This window comes from Pristis pectinata, chromosome 2 (assembly GCF_009764475.1).
Source record: "Pristis pectinata isolate sPriPec2 chromosome 2, sPriPec2.1.pri, whole genome shotgun sequence".
Lineage (NCBI taxonomy): Eukaryota > Metazoa > Chordata > Chondrichthyes > Rhinopristiformes > Pristidae > Pristis > Pristis pectinata.
The window spans coordinates 2,885,144-2,910,188 of NC_067406.1; the positions used below are offsets into that span (position 1 = coordinate 2,885,144).

At 47.5% G+C, this 25,045-nt stretch overlaps 1 protein-coding gene across 1 annotated transcript in view; it reads left to right on the forward strand.

Annotated features, from left to right (window-relative positions):
* The window catches only part of emx1 (empty spiracles homeobox 1), a 45,052-nt gene extending 32,350 nt beyond the window's left edge, over window positions 1–12,702 (forward strand). Inside the window, exon 3 of the mRNA XM_052038915.1 lies at window positions 11,052–12,702. Within this exon, the coding sequence (XP_051894875.1) occupies window positions 11,052–11,219 (168 nt within the window). The 3' untranslated portion in view covers window positions 11,220–12,702. The remainder of the gene's footprint in view (window positions 1–11,051) is intronic.
* Window positions 12,703–25,045: the final 12,343 nt, after the last annotated feature.

Genomic DNA, 25,045 nt, shown 5'->3' on the forward strand with positions numbered 1-25,045 from the left:
CCAAGTCATTCACCATCCTACCTTGGAAATATATCACCGGTCCTTCACCATCAGCCCTGGAACTCCCTCCCCAACAGCACTGTGGGAGCACCTTCACCAAAAGGACTGCAGCAGATCAAGATTTACGGGGATGTTGCTGGGGCTTCAGAGGCTGAGTTATGGAGAGAGGTTGAGCAAGTTGGGACCTTATTCATTGGAGTGTAGGAGGATGAGGGGTGATCTTATAGAGGTGTATAAAATCATGAGGGGCATAGACAGGGTGAATGCACTCAGTCTGTTTCCCAGGGTTGGGGAATCGAGAACCTCTAGTGTAGGTTTAAGGTGAGTGGGGAGAAATTTAATAGGAACCTGAGGGGCAAAATTTTCACCCAGAAGGTGGTCAATATATGGAACGAGCTGCCAGAGGAACGGTTGAGGCATTAACTACATTTAAAAGACACTTGGAAAGATACATGGATAGGAAAGGTTTAGAGGGATATGGGCCAAACACGGGCAAATGGGACTAGCTTCGATGGGAATCTTGGTGGACCAGTTGGACCGAAGGGTCTGTTTCCATGCTGTATGACTCTATGGCTCTAAGGTAGCTCACCCTCTCCTTCTGTAGTGCAGTTAGGGACAGGCAACAAATGATGGCTTTGCCAGCGACACCCAAATCCTGAAAAATTACCGTTAAAAAAATCTATATGAAAATTAAAATATGCTCTCTTCTATTGCTATATACTTATCCAAACTGCATTTATACAGTCCATCCCACCACAGGAGCTGCCCGAGGCCGTATATACAAGTAATTGACAGCCTCAATTCCACCCATTCAGTGTCTGCTCCCTGTTTATCCTCATTATGTACCTTGCCATCGTTGAAATGTTTGCCTCAATCACTGAGGATCTGCTCCCTTTCGGAGTCATTGCTGTGGTTCTTGTAACCCTATACAGATCATTCACTGGCTTATGCTGTTGTGCCTCTGCTGATTTAACTTGTCTTTGCTTTACTTTTAGTGCCTTGACCATTTCCTCTCCAACCTTTACTCTTTCATTCTCCACTCCCACCTCCCTGATCATCAAACTTCAGCTCCCTGCTAATATTCATTAATTTCCCTTCTTATGCTTTCTACGTGCAGTGTGTACCACCCCCAGGATGTACTGCAGTTACTTGTCCAGGTGCTGAAAGCGCCTCCCAAACTTGTCACCACCAGCCCAGGGCCATAGGTCTAAGGAGCGAGTGGAAAGATTTAATAGGAACTTCAGGGGCAACTTCTTTACACAAAGGGCGGTATGTATGTGGAACGAGCTGCCAGAGGAAGTGGTTGAGGCAGGTACATTAACAACTTTTAAAAGACAGTTGGACAGGTACATGAATCGGAAAGGTTTAGAAGGTTATGCGCCAAATGCAGGCAAATGGGACTAGCTTGGATGGGGCATCTTGGTCGCCATGGACCAGTTGGGCCGAAGGGCCTGTTTCCGTGCTGTATAACTCTATGACTCTATGACCTGGCTGGGTTAGGTGCACCCCACCCCAACCCAGACCCAGTTGCTTTGGAGATGGAAGTCCTCTTTTCCCATTCACCTCCTTAAGTTTCTTATCCCTATATGTGGCTCAGGTCCCATTCAAACAATCCCCAGGATCTTGATCAGTTCAGCTTCTGACCTGGTTAGCTCCAAAAGGATCCTCTTGTCAATTCTTCCTGTGTTGATGGTCCCAGCTAAGGCTATATCACTTGGATCAACTGCTCCTCCATATAAAGACAGATCAAGATGTCCCTCACCCTGCCATTTATCATGTGGGTCTCCTGAGATTGCCTATCCCCTCCTCCCCCACACCTGCCTATCACTATCTCTTACCTGCATCTACCTATCACCACTATAACACTAGAACATAGAACAATTACAGCACAATTCAGGCCCTTCAGCCCACCAAGCTGTGCCGAACATGTCCCTACCCTAAATATTACTAGGCTTACCCATAGCCCTCTATTTTATTCAGCTCCATGTACCTATCTAACAGTCTCTTAAAAGACTCTATCGTATCTGCCTCCACCACCGTTGCCGGCAGCCCATTCCACACACTCGCCACTCTCTGAGTAAAAAACTTACCCCTGACATCTCCTTTATATCTACTCCACAGCACCTTAAACCTATGTCCTCTTGTGCCTGGGGAAAAGCCTCTGACTATCTACCCGATCAATACCTCTCATCATCTTATACACCTCTCTCAGGTACCCCCTCATCCTCCGTCGCTCTAAGGAGAAAAGGCCGAGTTCCCTCAACCTGCTTTCATAAGGCATGCTCCGCATTCCAGGCTGCATCCTTGTAAATCTCCTCTGCACCCTCTCTATGGCTTCCACATCCTTCCTGTAGTGAGGCGACCAGAACTGAGCACAATACTCCAAGTGGGGTCTGACCAGGGACCTATATAGCTGCAACAATGCCTCATGGCTCCTAAATTCAATTCCCTGATTGATGAAGGACAATACACCATATGCCTTCTTAACCACAGAGTCAACCTGCGCAGCCGCTTTGAGCGTCCTATGGACTCGGACCCCAAGATCCCTCTGATCCTCCACACTGCCAAGAGTCCTACCATTAACACTATATTCTGCCATCATATTTGACCTACCAAAATGAACCACTTCACACTAATCTGGGTTGAACTGCATCTGCCACTTCTCAGCCCAACTTTGCATCCTATCTATGTCCCTCTGTAACCTCTGACGGCCCTCCAGACTATTCACAACACCCTCAACCTCGTGTCATCCGCAAACTTACTAACCCACCCCTCCACTTCCTCATCCAGGTCGTTTATAAAAGTCACAAAGAGCAAGGGTCCCAGTACAGATTCCTGAGGTACACCACTGGTCACCGACCTCCACTAGATCTGCATTCTGTAGCAATCCCCAACCCCCTTCCCCACAACCTCCCTCCCCCACCCACCAGGCTTCTTCTCTCTTCCCTTTCCCAGCCTATCTCTTTTTTCTACCCCCACCAATTCCCTCTCCTTCCCCACCTGTGACCCCTCCCCCGGTGGATCTGCTCTCCCCTCCTCCCCCGCACCTGCCCATCACTATCTCTTACCTGCATCTACCTATCACCACCCTGTGCCCACCCCACCTCCCCTCTGTTGTCCACCTATCACTGCTCTGCTTTTCCCTCCTATATATCGGGCTTCCCCTTTTCCTATCTTCAGTCCTGAAGAAGGGTCCTGACCCGAAACGTTGACCGCCTGCTTTTCTCCACGGATGCTGCCTGGCCTGCTGAGTTCCTCCAGCATCATCGTGTTTTTCACCTTATAGAGGTGTATAAAATCATGAGGGGCATAGATAGGGTGAATGCACTCAGTCTTTTTCCCAGGGTTGGGGAATCAAGAACTAGAGGGCACAGGTTTAAGGTGAGAGGGGAGAGATTTAATAGGAACCTGAGGGGCAACTTTTTCACCCAGAGGGTGGTCAGTATATGAAACGAGCTTCCAAGAGGAAGTGGTTGAGGCAGGTACAATAACAACATTTAAGAAACATTTGGACAGGCACATGGATGGGAAAGGTTTAGAGGGATACAGAAGCATCTTGGTTGGCATGGACAAGTTGGGCTGAAGGGCTTGTTTCCGTGCTCTATGAAACTATGGCATCTACTGTAAAAATCTTCACATGCGAGGGTGTAGTCCAGACACACAACCCGATAAGTCCCTAAGATATAGGAGCAGAATTAGGCCATTCGGCCCATCGAGTCTGCTCCGCCATTCAGTCATGGCTGACCTTTCTCACCCCATTCTTCGGCCTTCTCCATGTAACCTTTAACCCCCTGACCAATCAAGAACCTATCAATCTCTGCCTTAAACACACCAAATGACTTGGCCTCCACAGCCGTCTGTGGCAACGAATTCCACAGATTCACCGCCCTCTGGCTGAAGAAATTCCTCCTCATCTCTGTTCTGCAGGGACGTTCCTTCATTCTGAGGCTGTGCCCTCGGATCCTGGACTCTCCCACTGACGGAAACATCCTCTCCAAATATAGCGTGGCCTGTTATATTTTAACACTATTATGAATGTTTGCATTTAAATTCATTATATTTTTTAACCCATTGGCTTGAATTAAGCATTAAAAAGCTGGGCAGAGTATAAAATACTGCCTTAACTTTATAAACTGCATGTGGTTGATAAACACCTATGAGGTGCCTTCCTTACCTGGTATGGTCAATGTGTGACTGCACAATCACCAGTGTGTGTCGCTTAACTTTCTGCTCATCTCAAGGGAAATTCAGGGATGGGATTCCATGAAAACGATCCTTCTGTCTCTGTGTCAGACTCCCACCCTCATGATGCATTTTGGGAGTACTGTTGAGGTTAGGACATAAACCTGGAAATTGGTAAATTGGTTTATTATTGTCACATGTACCGAGGTACAGTGAAAAACTTTGTTTTGCATGCCGTCCATAGAGATCATTTCATCACATCAGTGCATTGAGGTAGTACAGGGGAAACAATAACAGAATGCAGAATAGAGTGTTACAGTTACAGAGAAAGTGCGGTGCAGGCAGACAATAAGGTGCAAGGCCACAGTGAGGTAGATTGTGAGGTCAGGAGTTCACCTTATTAGAATCAGAATAAGAATTAGATCTATTATCACTAACCGATACAATTTGTTGCTTTGCGATGGTGCAAAGACGTAAAGTTACTATAAATTACAAAAACAAATAGTGCAGGAAAAAGGAATAACGAGGTAGTGTTCATGGGTTCATGGACCGTTCAGAAATCTGATGGCAGAGGGGAAGAAGCTGTTCCTGAATCGTTGAGTGTGGGTCTTCAGGCTCCTGTAACTCCTCCCCGATGGTGGTAACGAGAAGAGGGCTGGAGAATTTTTCAATAGTCTTATAACAGCGGGATAGAAGCTGTCCTTGAGCCTGGTGGTACATGCTTTCAGGCTTTTGCATCTTCTGCCCGATGGGAGGGGGGAGGAGAGAGAATGTCCGGGGTGGGTGGGGTCTTTGATTATGTCGGCTGCTTTACAATGGGACTAATACAGAGGGTGGTCAGCATGGATGAGTTGGGCTGAATGGCCTGTTCCGTGCTGTACAATTCTACGATTCTGTGATAATTTCCCAACTTTATACTTACCCGTGCTTCTGCAGTAACTATTTACTTTTATACGTTTCTCAAGCCAGACCCAAATAACAATTCCTGACTGAATTAGATCACAATAGTTATACCCTTATTAAGAAAATTCTTGCAGGTAGTTTCTGTAATCTGCTGTTTCTTTCAAAACTTTAAAGTATTTGGTTAAATATTAAATGTTAATCCAAATGTCAGTTTGAACTACTCTCCCATTTCTTCTGACTTTAATTAGAAACTGTCAAAACTCTTGCCCTGGAGCTGGAGAGAAACGTGATTAAAAAGTAAGATTAGAATGAACACAGGAATAACCTGGGCGTGATGATGAAACCTCACCATTGGGACACCAGAGGGGAATGACTAATCGGGGGAGAGCAGAACCTAAAAACTCAGCAGTTAATGGTGAAGCTGCTGGAACCTACAACCAGGGGCAGAATGACTTAGTACCTGGAAAAATACAAACTAGTGAGAATCAGAATGTTCTCATAAAGAGTAGGTTATGCCTGACTGATTTGGTTGAAATCCATGGGGAGATTAACAACTTGGTACGAAGAACAAAAAAATGCTTGTCACCCCATTATAGGAAGGATGTGGAGGCTTTGGAGAGGGTGCAGAAGAGGTTCACCAGAATGCTGCCTGGATTAGAACGTACAACACAGAACATAGAACAGCACACCACAGAACAGGCCCTTCAGCCCACAATGTTGTGCTGACATAGCTATTCCCTCCTACCTACAGAATGCCCATATCCCTCTATTCTCCTCTCATTCATGTGCCCATCCAAGCCCCCCTTTAAAAGCCCCCAGAGAATTTGCCTCCACCACCCGATCAGGCAACGCATTCCAGGCATCCACCACTCTCTCAGTAAAAACGTACCCCTCACGTCTGTTCTGAACCTACCCCTTCTCAGATTAAGAGGGCATGAGCTCGAAGGAGAGGTTGGACAAACTTGGGTTGTTTTCTCTGGAACGGCAGAGGCTGACAGGAGATCTGATTGAGGTTTATAAGATTATGAGAGGCAGAGATAGAGTAGACAGCCGGGATCTTTTTCCCAGGGTCGAAATGTCTAATACTGGAGGGCATTCATTTAAGGTGAGAGGGGGTAAGTTCAAAGGAGATATGCGGGGCAAGTTTTTTACACAGAGAGCAGTGGGTGCCTGGAATGTGCTGCCAGGGGTGGTGGTGGAGGCAGATACAATAGATGTGTTAAAGGGGCTCTTGGATAGGCACATGAATATGCAGGGAATGGAGAGATATGGACATAGTTTGAGCAGAAGGGATTAGATTAGTTAGGCATTTAATTACTAGTTTAATTAGTTTGGCACAACATCGTGGGCCGAAGGGCCTGTTCCTGTGCTGCACTGTTCGATGTTCTATACACTCGGATCAGACAGCATCTGTGGAGAGAGAAACAAAATTAAGTTTCAGTCAGTGATTTTTCATTGGACAGCAAGCAGAGGTCAACCATACAGCACAAAACAGTTAAGTTGCAGAGAAGTCAGGGAAGGGCGTGGAGAATGGATGTGATAGGGTGGAGACCAGGAGAAGATGGATGACTGACTGGTGTCGACTGAGAGGGGCTGAAGAAAGTTTGGTCTTTGGCCGCTAACCTGTCGAGAGAAAGAGTAAAGTAGAGGAGGAACTGAGGAAGGAGAAAACAAGAGAAGCAAAGGACTGCGGATGCTGGAATCTAGATGTAAAAACAGACCAGGCAGCATCCGTGGAGAAAAGCAGATGGTCAACGTTTTGGGTCAGGACCCTTCTTCAGGACTGGAATGAAAACAAGAGTTGTTTGCTTTTTGGTTAGTAAATTGGTGGGAATATCTGTGGACTTCTAGAAGATGTTTGACAAAGCTCCAATCAACACATGGTGAGAGAGGAGATGTTATGGTGTCCAGCATCTTTGAAAGAAGATAAATCTTTGAAAGAATAAAATGTGCACCATACCACAGAGGAAAGAGTGGATTATTTAGTAGAATTCTCCCTGTGCATGGGCAGGGTCAGGAGATCCAAAAGACTACATACGTGTTACTATGACAGTCGGTCTGGGTGATAAAGAGAGATTGCATTCAAAAGCCCACCTCTGGGTCAGGTAAAACAATCAGGTTGCAGCCTCACTGATGAGACCACCTCACCATTTATCTGCTGTGCTTTGGCCTTGTTTCGAAGCTGGCTGCTGGGCTTGCCCACAACACAGCTGGTAATTGGTTTATTATTGTCACATACAGTGAAAAGCTTTTGTTTGCGTGCCCTCCAGACAGATCATTCCACACGTAAGTACATCAAGGTAGTACAGAAGGGAAAAAAAAACAGAATATAGTGTTACAGTTACAGAGAAAGTGCAGTGCAGGGTAGACAAATAAAGTGCAAGGGCCACAATGAGGTAGATTGGGAGATCAAGAGTTCGTCTTTATCGTAGAAGAGTCTATTCAACAGTCTTGCCACACAAGTTGACAGGATTCTTAAGAAGGTGTATGGTGTGCTGGCCTTCATTAGTTGGGGATTGAGTTCAAGAGCTGTGAGATGATGTTGCAGCTCTATAGAACTCTGGTCAGACCACACTTTGAGTATTGTGTTCAGTTCTGGTCGCCTCATTATAGGAAGGATGTGGAAGCTTTAGAGAGGGTGCAGAGGAGATTTACCAGGATGCTGCCTGGATTGGAGAGCATGTCTTATGAGGATAGGTTGAGCGAGCTAGGACTTTCCCTTTGGAGTGATGCAGGATGAGAGGTGACTTGATAGAGATTATAAGGGACATAGATAGAGATTATAAGGGACATAGATAGAGTGGACAGCCAGCACCCTTTCCCCAGGGCAGCAATGGCCAATACCAGAGGACGTCAGTTTAAGGTGAGCAGAATAAAGTTCAGCGGAGATGTCAGAGGTATGTTCTTTACAGAGAGAGTGGTGGGTGCCTGGAACACACTGCTGGGGGTGGTGGTAGAGGCTGATACAACAAGGACATTTAAGAGACCCTTAGATAGACACATGGATGTAAGAAAAATGGAGGGTTATGGGCTGTGTAGGAGGGAAGGGTTAGATTGATCATAGATTAGGTTTATATCGTTCAGCACAACATTGTGGGCCGAAGGGCCTGTACTGTGCTGTACTGTTCTATGTTCTATGATAACAGCAGGATAGAAGCTGTCCTTGAGCCTGGTGGTATGTGTTTTCAAACTTTTGTATCTTCTGCCCGATGGGAGGGGGGAGAAGGGAGAATGTCCGGGGTGGGTGGGGTCTTTGATTATGCTGGTTGCTTCACCGAGGCAGTGAGAAGTGTAGACAGAGTCCATGGAGGGGAGGCTGGTTTCCATGATGTGCTGGGCTGTGCCCACAACTCTCTGCAGTTCCTCCTGGTCTCAGGCAGAGCAGTTGCCGTACCAAGCTGGGATGCATCCGGATAGGATGCTTTCTATGATGCATCTGCAAAATTTGGTGAGGGTCATCAGAGCTGTATTTCCCCTCCGAAGTTTGTTAAATGTAAAGTATTTCAGAGGATGCCAGAGCATTCCAGATACCTCTCCATCTGAGGTCTTAATGCTGACATTGCAGGCAATGCATTGCTCTTCAGACTGTACCGGAGTGTCAGCATATATCGTGGTTCCTTTACTTAGAAACATAGAAACATAGAACACCTACAGCACAATTCAGGCCCTTCGGCCCACCAAGTTGTGCTGAACATGTCCCTACCTTAGAAATTACTAGGCTTACCCATAGCCCTCTATTTTTCTCAGCTCCATGTACCTATACAAAAGTCTCTTAAACGACCCTATCGTATCCGCCTCCACCACTGTTGTCTGAATGGAGGTCACACTGACAAGATGAGGACTTAAATTTTATGGTCAGCTGCTCATCATGCTCACTGCTGACCCATGTACTAAGTCTGAATTTCAGCAGGATCTTCTGACAAAGCTGTTCTGATTCTCATCAGTGTGGTCTTGGGCCAGAGCAAGGCGTTCATGGTGTAGATCTGTCATGTGTGTGATGGGAGAACAGAACAAGGCCTGTGCACTAACAGGCTCAAAAATGTTAAGCCACATCCCTGGAGGAGTCTGATAGAACTTCATAGAACACCACAGCACAGTACAGGCGCTTCGGCCCACCATGTTGTGCTGACATTTTGTCCTGCTCTAAGATCTATCTAACCCTTCCCTCCCACATAGCTCCCTATTTCTCTATCATTCATGTGTCTATCTAAGAGTCTCTTAAATGTCCCTAATGTATCTGCCCCCACAACCTCTGCCAGCAGTGCGTTCCATGCACCCACCACTCTGTGTAAAAACCTTACCACTGACATCCCCCTTATACCTTCCTCCAATCACCTTAAAATTATGTCCCCTCGTGTTAGCCATTGTTGCCTCGGAAAAAGTCTCTGACTGTCCACTCGATCTATGCCTCTTATCATCTTGTACACCTCTATCAAGTCACCTCTCATCCTCCTTCTCTTCAAAGAGAAAAGCCCTAGCTCACTCAACCTATTCTCATGAGACATGCTCTCCAATCCAGGCGACATCCTGGTAAATCTCCTCTGCACCATCTCTAAAGCTTCCACATCCTTCCTATAATGAGGCGACCAGAACTGAATATAGTACTCCAGTTGTGGTCTGGCCAGAGTTCTATAGAGCTGCAACATCACCTCGCGGCTCTTGAACTCAATATCCCAACTAATGAAGGCCAACACTCCATACGCCTTCTTAACAACCATATCGACCTGCATGGCAACCTTGAGGGATCGATGGACATGGACCCCAAGATCCCTCTGTTCCTCCACATTGCTCTGATGCCAGACTGTAGCTGGTTAGGAAGTGCAGGACATTCACATTCCTAGAAATCCTGAAGCTGCTGGATTGTTGTGGGGAAAGGCTGGACATTTTGCATAGGGCTGCTGACCCTTCATCACAAAATCGGGGCTGATTCTTCTTGCTTATCTGGAGGGAAGTGCATGAAACAGTGCCCTGGGATTGGAGTCACGTGTAGATCTGGATCGGGTGAGGAGGCACCACAGGTGAGCAGGTAGCAGAGCCACTGCCTCACAGCTCCAGTGACGCAGGTTCAATCCTGACCTCGGGTGCTTTTTGTGTGGAGTTTGCACGTTCTCCTTCTGACCGTGTGGGTTTCCTCTGGGTCCTCCAGTTTCCTCCCACAATCCAAAGATGTGCGGGTTGGTAGGTTAATTGGCTGCTGTGAATTGCCACTGGTGTGTAGGCGAGTTGGAGGGAGTTGATGGGAATGTGGGGAGAATAAAATGGGATGTATAGAAATGGTCAGCACAGACTTGGTGGGCTGAAGGGCCTGTTTCAGTGCTGCTTGGTGCCCTTTCATAATAGTGAATTGGTAAAGCATGGTAGTGTAGCGGTTAGCATAACGCTTTGTAGCACCAGCGACCTGGGTTCAATTCCGGCCGCTGTCTGTAAGGAGTTTGTATGTTCTCCCCGTGTCTGCGTGGGTTTCCTCCGGGTGCTCCGGTTTCCTCCCACATTCCAAAGACGTACGGGTTAGGAAGTTGTGGGCATGCTATGTTGGCGCCAGAAGTGCGGCGACGCTTGCGAGCTGCCCCCGGAACACTCGACGCAAAAGATGCATTTCACTGTGTGTTTCGATGTACATGTGACTGATAAAGATACCTTATCTTATTGTCACAGGTACCGAGGTACAGTGAAAAACTTGTCTTGCGTACCATTCATACAGACAATTTCACTACACAGTGCACTGAGGTAGTGCAGGGATAGTACAACAATTTATCACACCAAGTTCAGCTCCTTTTAAAAAAAAATATTACACTGAATTCAAATTTGTGATTGGTTCTGGTAAGTCTAAACTCCAACTTGGTGTTTATTGGTCCAAGCCAGTGGATGAAGTTAATGACCATCACACCACTCTGCTCTGTGACAATGCTTTGTTTGAATTTAAACCTGATACCTCAGCTCTGAGCCTGGCTTGCTCCTCATTGCAGGTGAAGGTGTGGTTCCAAAACAGAAGAACAAAATATAAGCGGCAGAAGTTGGAGGAGGAGGGTCCCGACTCGCAGCAGAAGAAGAAAGGCTCCCATCACGTCAACCGCTGGAGGTTGGCCACCAAACAGTCCAGTCCCGAGGACATAGATGTCACCTCAGAAGACTAGCCAGGGAGATGTGGGCAGAGAGGAGCGAGCACTAAGGAGATTACACAAAAGCATGGACATTTCCAACAGCATAAGGAGAAGGGGGAAGCAATTTGCAGACCAACGCATTGACGATGCCCTGTGCAAAATGTTATGGGTGGCCGGATCTGAAAATGCACTTCGGGATGTGGATGGGAGAGTGTGACTCTTTTCCAGTGACATTTAACCATCCACTGTATATATATAAATATATATTATATTAAAAGTTATCCGAAAAAAATAAACTTTTTTTTATTTATTTGATGTTCCTCTTTGCAATGTGGCTCTTCAACTTGTAAGCAGAAAGGAGGCTATGAAGATTTGAATTGTTGGTCCTCTCAGCTATGATGGTGCGGGGGGAGCAGGTGGAGAAAAGGACATGTTCTGGTTTTGCGGGGAGGAGTTGTTGATGTTTTCAGGTGGAAAGTTTGCCACTGCACTCTAACGGAGACTTATCGTGCAAAAAATGTTTGCAGAGTTTTCCCACTGAAGCCCCGATGTTCGTGCTATTAGCAACATCTTTTGTGCATTATGACGGTGTCACACATGTCACACGTGTCAATGCAAGGTAGATGTGGTCAGTGCTTTACCCATGACATCTCTACACTTTCACCCCTGCCCTTGTGAATCACCGACTTTCACTGGGACGTGTCCGTAGCCCCCACCATCCCCTACATCCAGGACCTTATTCACAGGGGTGCTCTACCTGTCTGAGAAGCGGTCTGATCTATCCCCAACTCTGAGACAGGCAGACAAAAAACAGGCGAACGGACAAACACACTCGGACACAGACCAACAGACACACTGAGAAAGGCAGACTGAAAAACACGCTCAAGAACATAAACACAGGCAGATAGACACACACAGGCACACAGACTGATGCATGCACGCACACACAGATGCACACAGACATGCATGCGCACACACACAGACACGCAGATGCGCGTACACGTGCGCGCGCGCACGCACACACACACACACACACACACACACACACACTCACACACACACACAGAGTCAGGCAGACAGATGCACAGAGAAATGGACACAGATATAGACACTTGTCCATGGACAGGTACACAGGAAGTCACAGGCATTCATAGACACGCACACCCAAAACACATGTGAAACATGCACAAACACAGACACACAATCACACAGACACAGACACACACACTCATTAGTGGGGATACCTGCTGAGACACTTCCTGTGGAGAATCCTCTGTCAACTCTCCATGTAAAGGTGATGGTCCAACACACCCCTGTTGAGCCTGGTTAACGTAGCTTCCTCACAGTCAACCCAGGCTTCTTCCCACTTCCCCATAAGCAGACTGTAAATAGCTGTGATGTAGTTCATGATTGAGAAGTGGTGTGTGCGTCAGAAAGTTAACTATCATTATTTTGCTCCCCCCCCCTGCATTCTCTGAAACCTCAGTACATGAATAAAGGCTTGCAATATTTCCTATACCGCTGTTGAGTGATTTGTTGTTACTGTATCAAGCTCTCCCAGCCCTCTCATCCTCCGTGGAGGGTTCTGTCTCTTGCTTCAATGGGCAGACCTTTTACTTCAGTACAACATTCCAAAGACATACAGGTTAGGAAGTTGTGGGCATGCTATGTTGGCGCCGGAAGCGTGGTGACACTTGCAGCCTGCCCCCAGAGCACTCTACACAAAAGATGCATTTCACTGTGTGTTTCGATGTACATGTGACTAATAAAGAAATCTTATCTCATCGTACCTCTTACATCTGTTAGTATAGCACAGTACTGTATTATTCACGGGAGCATCGTCAAAAACAAAGTTTGATGGAACTATGAGCAGATATTAGGGCAGGTGACCAAATATTGGCTGCCTGGATAGGTTTAGGAAAGAAACATTTCAGTGGAGGAGGAGACAGTTTAGGGTGGGAATTAAAAACAGAAAATACTCGGAAGGTCAGGCAGCATCTGTGGGAAAAGGAACAGAGTTGGTGATTGGTTTAGTATTGTCACATGTACCGAGAAACAGTGAAAGGCTTTTGACTCCATGCCATCCAGACAGATCATTCCATGCAGGTACTAAAGGAAAAACAATAACAGAATGCAGAATAAAGTGTTACAGTTACAGAGAAAGTGCAGTGCAGGCAGACAATAAGGTGCAAGGGCCACAATGAGGTTGATTGAGAGATCAGGAGTTCATCTTATCGTACTAATCATACAAGGAGACCGTTCAATCGTCTTATAACAGAGGGATAGAAGCTGTCCTTGAGCCTGGTGGTATGTGCTTTCAGGCTTTTGCATCTTCTGCCTGACGGGGGGGGGGGGAAGAAGAGAGTATGTCTGGGGTGGGTGGGATCTTTGATTATGTTGGCTGCTTTACTGAGGCAGCGGGAAGTGTAGACAGAGTCCATGGAGGGGAGGCTGGTTTCTGTGGTGGACTGAGTTAATGTTTCTGTTTGAAGACCCTTCGTCAGAACTAAAGAGATTTAATTGAGAGGGTGGTGGGAGGAATGGATAGGACAAAGGAAATATCTGTGATAGGGTGAGACCTGGGTTAATGGGGAAATTCCAGAGCTTAGGGGCTTGGCAGCTGAAGGCATGGCTGTCTATGATGGAGAGTTGAGAGCGGGAACTCGCAAGGAGGCTCTGAATTGGAAGAGAACAGAGACCTGGGAGAGGAGCTAACACAGAAAAAGAGAGTCCGCTCACTATTACTGGTTCTGCAGCGGTGAAGTCGGATGGTGATTACAATACCGGAGGAACTAACCTGGAGGCTGCCCTCTGCACTGGAGTTCAGACACATCGTCAGAGAGTTTCTTTGTGACTGTGGGGGCTGAGGTTGGAGAATGTGAGAGGTTTTGGCTCATGGCAAGCTGTGACTGAACAAAAGTCACCAACAGAACTGGAATCAGAATCAGGTTTATTATCACTGACATATGTTGTGAAATCAGTTGCTTTGTGGCAGCAGTACAGTGCAAGACATAAAAATTACTGTAAATTACAAACAAATAAATAGTGCAAAGGAGGAATAATGATATAGTGTTCAAGGGTCCATGGACCGTTCAGAAATCTGATGGCGGAGGGGAAGAAGCTGTTCCTGAATCATTGAGTGTGGGTCTTCAGGCTCCTGCACCTCCTCCCTGATGGTAGTAACATGAAGAGGGCATGTCCCACTGCAGGGCTCACCAGGTATGCCCTAGCAACCTTGGGAACAGATCTACAGGTTCAAAGGTGTTGACTGATATCCCTCCAGACATGCTGAGTATTTACAGCATTTTCAAAATTTATCACAAATTTCCAGATTCTTCATTATTTTTCTTTGTGTCAATGTTTTGTGGCACATGTTCAACATAGAACATAGAACACTACAGCACAGTACAGGCTCTTCGGCCCACAATGTCATGCTGACATTTTATCCTGCTCTAAGATCTATCTAACCCTTCCCTACTACATAGCCCTCCATTTCTCTATCATTCATGTGCCTATCTCTCTTAAATGTCCCTCATGTATCTGTCCCCACAACCTCTGCTGGCAGTGCGTTCCACGTACCCACCACTCTCTGTGTAAAAAACTTACCCCTGACATCCCCCTTATACCTTCCTCTAAATACCTTAAAATTATGTCCCCTTGTGTTAGCCATTGTTGCACTGGGAAAAAGTCTCTGACTGTCCACTCGATCTATGCCTCTTATCATCTTGTGCACCTCTATCAAGTCACCTCTCATCCTCCTTCTCTCCAAAGAGAAAAGCCCGAGCTCACTCAACCTATCCTTATAAGACATGGTCTCCAATCCAGGCAGCATCCTGGTAAATCTCCTCTGAACCTTCTCTAAAGCTTCCACATCCTTCCTATAATGAGGCAACCAGAACTGAACACAATACTCCAAGTGTGGTCTGACCAGAGTTCTATAGAGCTGTAACATCACCTCATGGCTCTTGAACTCAATACACCGACTAATGAAGGACTACACACCATACACCTTCTTAACAACTGTGCAGCAACCTTGAGGGATCTATGGATGTGGACCCCAAGATCCCTCTGTTCCTCCACACTGATAAGAATCCTACCATTAACCTTGTATTCTGGCTTCAAATTTCATCTCCCGAAGTGTATCACTTCACAGTTATCCGGGTTGAACTCCATCTGCCACTTCTCAGCCCAGCTCTGCATTCTGTCAATATCCTGTTGTAGCCTACAGCAACCTTCTACACTATCCACAACACCACCAACCTTTGTATCATCAGCAAACTTACTAACCCACCCTTCCACATCCTCATCCAAGTTATTTATAAAAATCACATAGAGTAGGGGTCCCAGAACAGATCCTTGTGGAACACCACTGGTCACCGACCTCCAGGCAGAATAAGTTCCAGTTTACTGTTGTCATAGGCATACATACACAACACATACACGGGGTATACATGCCATGAAAATGAGCTTTTGCCAGCAACAACACAGTGCATTGCAGACATGACAAACATAAGTTAACATAAACTTAAATTAACATAATTTATACATAACTTACATGACAAATTAAACATAACAGCACTAGCGCAAGTTGAGAGAGAGAAAATGATATACGGTCTGAAGCAGTGTTAGGAACACAGATAAGAATGTACGGACAACTGTTGGTCACCCAGATCTTCGAGCCTGCTCCAACGTTCATGGCTGACCTCTTACCTCCATCATTTTCCCCCCTGATCGCCTGAAATCCATCCCTCTCTGTTTCCAATGAACACAATGACCGAATGTGTACACCCTCTGGTTTAAGAATGCCATACGTTCACCACCCCTGGAGTGAAGACATCTCTCCTCATCTCAGTCCTGTGCAGGCTATTTCTTACCGTGCAACTGTGCTGCCTGACCCTGGAGTCCTCAGCCAGGGGAACATCCTCCCTGCCTCCAGCCTATAAATACATGGTTAACGGCAGGACTCTTAGCAGTGTGGAGGAACAGAGGGATCTTGGGGTCCACGTCCATAGATCCCTCAAGGTTGCCACGCAGGTCGATAGGGTTGTTAAGAAGGTGTATGTTGTGTCGTCCTTCATTAGTCGGGGTATTGAGTTCAAGAGCCGCGAGGTGATGTTGCAGCTCTATAGAACTCTGGTTAGACCACACTTGGAGTATTATGTTCAATTCTGGTCGCCTCATTATAGGAAGGATGTGGAAGCTTTAGAGAGGGTGCAGAGGAGATTTACCAGAATGCTGCCTGGATTGGAGATCATGTCGTATGAGGATAGGCTGATCGAGCTAGGGCTTTTCTCTTTGAAGAGAGGGAGGATGAGAGGTGATTTGATAGAGGTGTACAAGATGATAAGAAGCATAGACCGAGTGGACAGTCAGAGACTTTTTCCCAGGGCGACAATGGCTAATACGAGGGGACGTAATTTTAAGGTGATTGGAGGAAGGTGTAAGGGGGATGTCAGGGGTAAGTTTTTTACACAGACAGTGGTAGGTGTGTGGAACACACTGCCGGCAGAGGTTGTGGGGGCAGATACATTAGGGACATTTAAGAGACTCTTAGACAGACACATGAATGATAGAAAAATAGGGGGCTATGTGGGAGGGAAGGGTTAGATAGATCTTACAGCAGGATAAAATGTCAGCACAACATTATGGGCCAAAGGGCCTGTACTGTGCTGTAGTGTTCTATGTTCTATAAGTGTTGACGAGATCACCTCTCATCCTCCTAAAATCCAAAGAATTCAGGCCAGTCTGGAACCTGTGTAGTGAATCTTCACTACACCCTCTCTATGGTAAGTACATCCTTTCTTTGCCAAGGAGACCAGAACTGTACACAACACTCCAGGTGCAGTCTCACTGTGGCCCTATACAACAGCAGTCAGACTTCCTTACTGCTGTAATCAAACCCTCTCGCAATACAGGCGAAGCTACCACTTTCTCTCCTAGTCACCTGCTGCACCTGTGTGTCAGCCTTCAGTGACTTGTGTTTGAGCACACCCAGATCCCTTTGAATGTCAACACTACCCAATCTCTAACCAGTTAAAGTATACTCTGCTTTTCTGTTCTGTCGATAACCTCACATTTTTACTATTATAGAACACAGAACATAGAAAAACTACAGCACAATTCAGGCCCTTTGGCCCACAAAGCTGTGCTGAACATGTCCCTACCCTAGAAATTACTAGGCTTACCCATAGCCCTATATTTCACTCAGCTCCATGCACCGATCTAACAGTCTCTTAAAAGACCCTATCGTATCAGCTTCCACCACTGTTTCCAGCAGCCAATTCCACACACTCACCACTCTCTGAATAAAAAACGTACCCCTGACATCTCCTCTATATCTACTCCCCAGCACCTTAACCTATGTCCTCTTGTGGCCACCATTTCAGCCCTGGGGAAAAGCCTCTGACTATCCACCCGATCAATATCATCTTATACAGCTCTATCAGGTCCCCCCTCATCCTCCGTTGCTCCAAGAAGAAAAGGCCGAGTTCCCTCAACCTGCTTTCATAAGCCATGCTCCGCATTCCAGGCAGCATCCTTGTAAATCTCCTCTGCACCCTTTCTATGGCTTCCACATCTTTCCTGTAGTGAGGTGACCAGAACTGAGCACAGTACTCCAAGTGGGGTCTGACCAGGGACCTATATAGCTGCAACAATACCTCTCGGCTCCTAAATTCAATTCGCCGATATTATTGTTGGTTTATTATTGTCATGTGTATTGAGATACAGACAGGCCATCCACACAGGCCATTCCATATATATAAGTACGTCAAGGTAACAAAAAGAAAACAGAATGCAGAATGGTCAGGCACAGTAGTGTAGCTTTTAGTGTAATGCTATTACAGCGCCAGCGACCCGGGTTCAATTCCTGCCTCTGTTTGTAAGGAGTTTGTACGTTCTCCCCGTGTCTGCGTGGGTTTCCTCCGGGTGCTCCAGCTTCCTCCCATATTCCAAAGACGTATGGGTTAGGAAGTTGTGGGCGTGCTATGTTGGTGCTGGAAGTGTGGTGACACTTGGGAGCTGCCCCCAGAACACTCTACACAACAGATGCTTTTCACTGTGTGTTTCGATGTACATGTGACTAATAAAGATATCTTTTCTTATATACAGGGAAGTGTAGTGCAGGTAGGCACATAAAGTGCAAGGGCGAGGAGATTCGGTACATCACCAAAGACTCTTGCAAATTTCTACAGATGTACGATGGAGAGAATTCTGACTGGTTGCATCACCGCCTGGTATGGCGGAGCAGGATCGCAAGAGACTGCCAAGGGTTGTAGACTCAGCCAGCTCCATCACGGGCACAACCCTCCCCACCAGTGAGGACGCTCAAGAGGTGGTGCCTCAAGAAGGCGGCATCCATCGCTAAGGACTCACACCCTCCTCTTCTCGATACTACCATCGGGGAGGAGGTACAGGAGCCTGAAGACCCACACTCAATGAGTTCTTCCCCTCCGCCATCAGATTTCTGAACGGTCCATGAACCCATGAACTCTACCTCGTTATTCCTTTTTTATGAACTGTTTCTGGTCGCCTCATTATAGGAAGGACGTGGGGGCGTCGGAAAGGGTGCAGAGGAGATTTACCAGGATGCTGCCTGGTTTAGAGAGTATGGATTATGAGGAGAGACTAAGGGAGCTAGGGCTTTACTCATTGGAGAGAAGGAGGATGAGGGGAGACATGATAGAGGTGTACAAAGTATTAAGAGGAATAGATAGAGTGGACAGCCAGCGCCTCTTTCCCAGGGCACCAATGCTCAATACAAGAGGACATGGCTTTAAGGTAATGGGTGGGAAGTTCAAGGGAGATGTCAGAGGGAGGTTTTTCACCCAGAGAGCGGTTGGTGCATGGAATGCGCTGCCTGGGTTGGTGGTGGAGGCAGGTACATTGGTCAAGTTCAAGAGATTATTAGATAAGCATATGGATGAATTTAAAATAGAGGGATATGTGGGAGGAAGGAGTTAGATAGTCTTAGGCGTGGTTTAAAGGTCGGCACAACATGGTGGGCTGAAGGGCCTGTATTGTGTTGTACTGTTCTATGGTTCAGTGGTTCTCTGGTTTATTTAATTTGTAATTGAAAGTAATCTTTTGTCTTTGCATGGAACCGCTGCCGCAAAACAACTAATTTCACAACATATATAAGTCAGTGATAATAAACCTGATTCTGATTCTGATTGGGAGATTAAATCATTTTTTTGAGTATGAGAGGTCCATTCAAGGGTCTTATAACAGCGGGGTAGAAGCTGTCCTTGAGCCTGGTGGTACGTGTTCTCAGGCTTTTGTATCTTCTGCCCGATGGAAGGGGGGAGAAGAGAGAATGACCGGGGTGGGAGGGGCCCTTGATTATGTTGGCTGCTTTACCGAGGCATTGAGAAATGTAGACAGAGTCCATGGAGGGGAGGCTGGTTTGTGTGATGGACTTTCTACATCAGATTCCAATGTCTAAGTTTTTGCCCACTGCCTCAGCTTGTCCATATCCCTTGAGGCCTCTTCAGATCCTCCTCACCCTCCCATCTAGTTTAAATCTAGGCTAAATCCCTCCCTTTGGGAAAGAAAGGACACTGTGTGACCCTCTGTCTAAGGCAGCGAGGTGTAGACTCTGTCCAAGAGGGGAGGGTCAGTGTCATAGAGTTATAAAGTCATACAGCACAGAAACAGGCCCTTCAGCCCAACTTGTCCATGCTGACCAAGATGCCCAGCTTGTCCAACCTCTCCCTATAACTCAGGCCCTCGAAACCTGGCAGCATCCTTGTAAATCATCTTTGCAATCTTTCCAGCTTAATGACGTCTTTCCTATAACAGGGTGACCAAAACTGAACACAGTATTCCAAGTGCGGCCTGACCAACATAGAACATAGAACATTACAGCGCAGTACAGGCCCTTCGGCCCACAATGTTGTGCCGACATTTTATTCTGCTCTACTGTCTATCTAACCCTCCCCTCCCACATAGCCCTCCATTTCTCTATCATTCATGTGTCTATCCAAGAGTCTCTTAAATGTCCCTAATGTATCTGCCCCCACAACCTCTGCCGGCAGTGCGTTCCACACACCCACCACTCTCTGTGTAAAAAACTTACTCCTGACGCTCCCCTTATACCTTCCTCCAATCACCTTAAAATTATGCCCCCCTCTTGTACAACTGCAGCATAATGTCCCAACTCCTATACTGAATGCCCTGACTGATGAAGGCCATCGTGCCAAACGCCTTCTTCACCACCCTGTCTGGCTGTGACACCACCCCACTGTGTGAGCCCCCGTTTGAGACTGGGGAGGGATAATGTGTGGCCCCTCTGTCCGGCAGAGGGAAAGGCACTTTGGCACCCCACTGTCCCACATACAAATATTTATTTTGATTTTCCAGGGCTGGTCCGGACTTTTGCGATGATGATCCCAGCCAACGTTTTGTCTGCTTGCAACAAGTCTCTGAGCTCAGTGAAGTCTATCGGAGCCTCCTCATCTGTGCAAATGTCACTGGTACATCGGCACCAGGAATACCTGACCAGGCACAGTGTCAATGAATTAAGGGAGTTCACAAAACATTAACCAGATCAGAGGGAACGTTAACACTTAATGAGGCCAGAGGGTGAGACGGACAGACATTTCGCAGTGTGTATCGCTGCGTTGTCTAGGTGACGGTTTGACACAGCACCAAAGAACACAGAGTCCTTTCACCACATCTTCCCTGGGGTTCTTATAGAGAGATTTAAACCCGCCACTTGTCCTCAGTCTCACTCGCTCTCTCTTCCTCCCTTACTCCCCTGTTGTTGACAGAATGAGTGCTTCTGCCTGACCTGCAGTTTGACATGGGCCTTTGGCCATGGGTTAACTCGGCCTTGCCCATGGTGCTAGAGGGAGGCGCTTACCACGGAGAGTCAGGGACATGCAAGAGGCCAGCGGCAGGTGAGAGGTTTGGGCCTGGAGGTGGTGGGATCCCCCTCCAGGCACTTATCCCTGCCACCTCGCTAAGTGTTACACCTGCCCCTGCACTTCCTCCCTCACCACCATTCAGGGCCCTAAACAGTCCTTCCCGGTGAGGCAGTCCTTCACCTGTGAATCCCCCAGTGTCAGTCATTGCATCCGGAGCTCCTGGTGTGGCCTCCTCTACATCGGTGAGATCGGGTGACCGCTCCATTGAGCAGCTTTGCTCCGTCCGCCGTACCAGCTGGGATCTCCTGGTGGCCAGCCATTTTAATTCCACTTCCCATTCCCACACCGACCTGTCTGTCCACGGCCTCCTCCACGGCCAAGTTGCGCTGGGCGCGGGTTAGAGGAACAGCTTCTCATATTCTGCCTTGGTAGTCTCCAACCTGAAGGCATCAACATCGATTTCGCTAACCACTCCCCTCTATCTCCGTTTTTTTCCCTTATCCCACTGGCCCCATTACCACATCTTTCCCCTCCCCCCTGCCCTCTCGATCTGTCCATCACCCACACACCCCTCCCACTGGGTCCCCTCCCCCCCCCACTGTTCCCATCTGCCCTCCCCACCCCCTTCCCTCTTTATACTGACTATCTCCCCTCCATCTCCTGATGAAGGGTCTCGACCCGAAACGTCGACTGTCCATTTCTCTCCACAGACGCTGCCTGACCTGCTGAGTTCCTCCAGCGCTGTGTGTGTTGCTCCGGATTCCAGAATCTGCAGTCTCTCGTGTCCCCATTTGGTACACGTGCCCTCATTGGCCGAGACGTTGAGTATGAGTTGGGACGTCATGTTGCAGTCGTACAAAACATTGGTTCGACCGCAATTAGAGCATCATGTGCAGTTCTGGCCACCACACTACAGGAAGGAGGTGGTAGCAACAGAGAGGGTGCGGAAGGGATTCACCAGGATGTCATCTGGAATGGAGGGCTGTGGTTATAAGGAGAGATTGGATGGGCTGGGTTTGTTCTCACTGGAACGTCGGAGGCTGAGGAGTGATGTTATAGAGGTTTATAAGATTATGGGGGATATAGATAGGGTAGATAGTGAGAGTCCTTTTTCCAGGGCAGGGGAGTCTAGAGGTAGAGGGCACAAGTTTGAGGTGAGTGGGGAGTGATTTAATTGAGATCTGAGGGGTAGGTTTGTCACACAGAGGATGGCGGTTTTCTGGAACGAGCTGCTGGAGGAGGTGATGGAGGCAGGTACAGTACGTTTAAAAGGCATTTGGACAGGTACTTGGATAGGAAAGGTGTAGAGGGGTGTGGGCCTAATGTGGGCAAGTGGGATTAGTGTAGATAGCCATTGAGGTCGGAATGGACAAGGTGGGCCGAAGGGCCTGTTTCTGTGCTGTATGTCTCTATGATTCTATGAACATTTATTCCGCATCCCTAATTGCCCTTGAGAAGGTGGCAAGTCCAGAGGTAAGAGTGGCAGTCCATATCCAAATGCAACAAGACCTGGACAATATCCAGGCTGGGGCTGATAGAGGGCAAGTAACAGTCACACCACACAAGTGCCAGGTAATGGTGATATCCAACAAGAGATATCCAGGTATCACCCCTGACATCACCACCACTGAATCCCCCACTATCAATATCCTCGGGGTTACCACTGACCAGAAACTGAACGGAGTAGTCATATCCACAGTGTGGCTACAGGAGCAGGTCAGAGGCTGGGAATCCTGTGGTGAGTATCTCACCTCCTGACTCCCCAAAGCCTGTCCACCATCTACAGGGCTCAAGTCAGGAGTGTGACGGAACACTCTCCACTTGCCTGGGTGAGTGCAGCTTCAACAACACTCAAGAAGCTCGACACCATCCAGGATACAGCAGCCCGCGTGATTGGCATCCCATCCACACCCACTCACTCTCTCCACCACCGACACACAGTGGCAGCAGTTTGCACCATCTACAGGATGCACTGCAGCAACTCACCAAGGCTCCTCAGACAGCACCTTCCAAACCCGCCACCTCTGCCAGCTAGAAGGACAGGGCAGCAAAAGCCCGGGGAACACCACCCCCTGGGAGTTGCCCTCCAACCACACACCGTCCTGACTTGGAAATATATCGCCGTTCCTTCACCGTCACTGGGTCAAATCCCTGGGACTCCCTCCCTAACAGCACTGTGGGGACACCCACACCTCAAGGACTGCAGTGGTTCAAGAAGGCAGCTCCCCACCACCTTCTCAAAGGCAACTAGGGACGGGCAATTAAATGCTGGCTCAGCCTGTTAGGCCCACATCCCCTGAATGAATAACAAGGGTTTCAATGCTTCAATGTTGTGGCAGAGTCTGATGGTGTTTCAGAGGTGGAATCAGGCAGCCTAAGATGGCAGGAATATATGATTCAAAGCTCCTCTTAGAAAGTAAAGTGGTAAATTGGTTTATTATTGTCACATGTACCGAGGTACAGTGAAAAACTTTGTTTTGCATGCCATCCATACAGATCATTTCATCACATCAGTGCATTGAGGTAGTACAAGGGAAAACAATAACAGAATGCAGAATAAAGTGTTACAGAGAAAGTGCAGTGCAGGCAGACAATAAGGTGCAAGGCCATAATGAGGTAGATTGTGAGGTCAAGAGCATCTTATCATACTAGGGGACTGTTCAATAGTCTTATAGCAGCAGGATAGAAGCTGTCCTTGAGCCTGGTGGTACGTGCTTTCAGGCTTTTGTATCTTCTGCCCGATGGGAGGGGGGGAAGAGTGAAAGTCCGGGGTTGGTGTGACCTTTGATTATGTTGGCTGCTTTACCGAGGCAGTGAGAAGTGTAGACAGAGATCATGGAGGGGAGGCTGGTTTCTGTGATGTGCTGAGCTGTGTCCACAACTCTCTGCAGTTTCTTGTGGTCTCAGGCAGAGCAGCTGCCGTACCAAGCCATGGTGCATCTGGATAGGATGCTTTCTATGGTGCATTGATAAAAATTGTGAGGGTCAAAGGGGACCCTTTCCAGAGATAGACAGGAGTTATAAAGATTATGTAGACAGCACCTCAGTGGCAGTCCCCCTCAAAAACCGATATCTCATTTTAGATTCGGTTGGAGAGGATGACTTCATAGAGGAAGACCTCAGCAGCCAGGACCTTGGCACCGTGTCTGATACTGTGGTCCAGCAGAGGAAGAGACATGCAGTGGTCCAGCAGAGGAAGAGACATGCAGTGGTTATTGGGGATTCGATAGTAAGGGGTACGGATAGCAGATTCTGCGATAGCGATAATGAGTCTCGGATGGTGTGTTGCCTCCCTGGTGCCAGGGTACGGGATATCACAGACCGTGTCGAGAATATTCTGAGGGGGGAGGGTGAGCAGCCAGAAATCTTGGTACATGTAGGTACCAATGATGTAGGTAGGAAAAGAGAAGAGGTCCTGAAGGAGGAATACAAGGCATTAGGGAGAAGGTTGAAAAGTAGGACCTCAAGGGTAGTAATCTCAGGACTACTACCCGTGTCGCGTATCAATGACAGGAAGAATAGAAAGCTCTGGCAGTTAAATGCGTGGCTGAGTGACTGGTGCAAGGGGCAGGGCTTCAGATTCTTGGATACCTGGGACCTTTTTTGGGGGAGGCAAGACCTATTTGCTAAGGATGGGTTGCATCTAAACTCCAAAGGGTCCAATATCCTGGCGGGAATGTTTAATTTAGTTGTAGGGGAGGGTTTAAACTGATCTGGCAGGGGGATGGTAACCAGGATGCTAGGTTACAAGATGCTAAGGTGAGGGAGAAAGTGTATAGAAACGAATCCATTGAGGATGGCAAGAATGACAGGCAGGTGATAAGTCAGGATAATTTACTGAATAATAGAAGTACAACAAATCCGGATGTTAGGATACAGAATGTTAGGATCGGGGATGAGGATGTTCGGATACCGAATGTTAGGATAGGGGATGAGGTCTACACGAACATGTCTAAGATAGTAGGTAGCGAAGATAGTAAGAAGGATGGACAG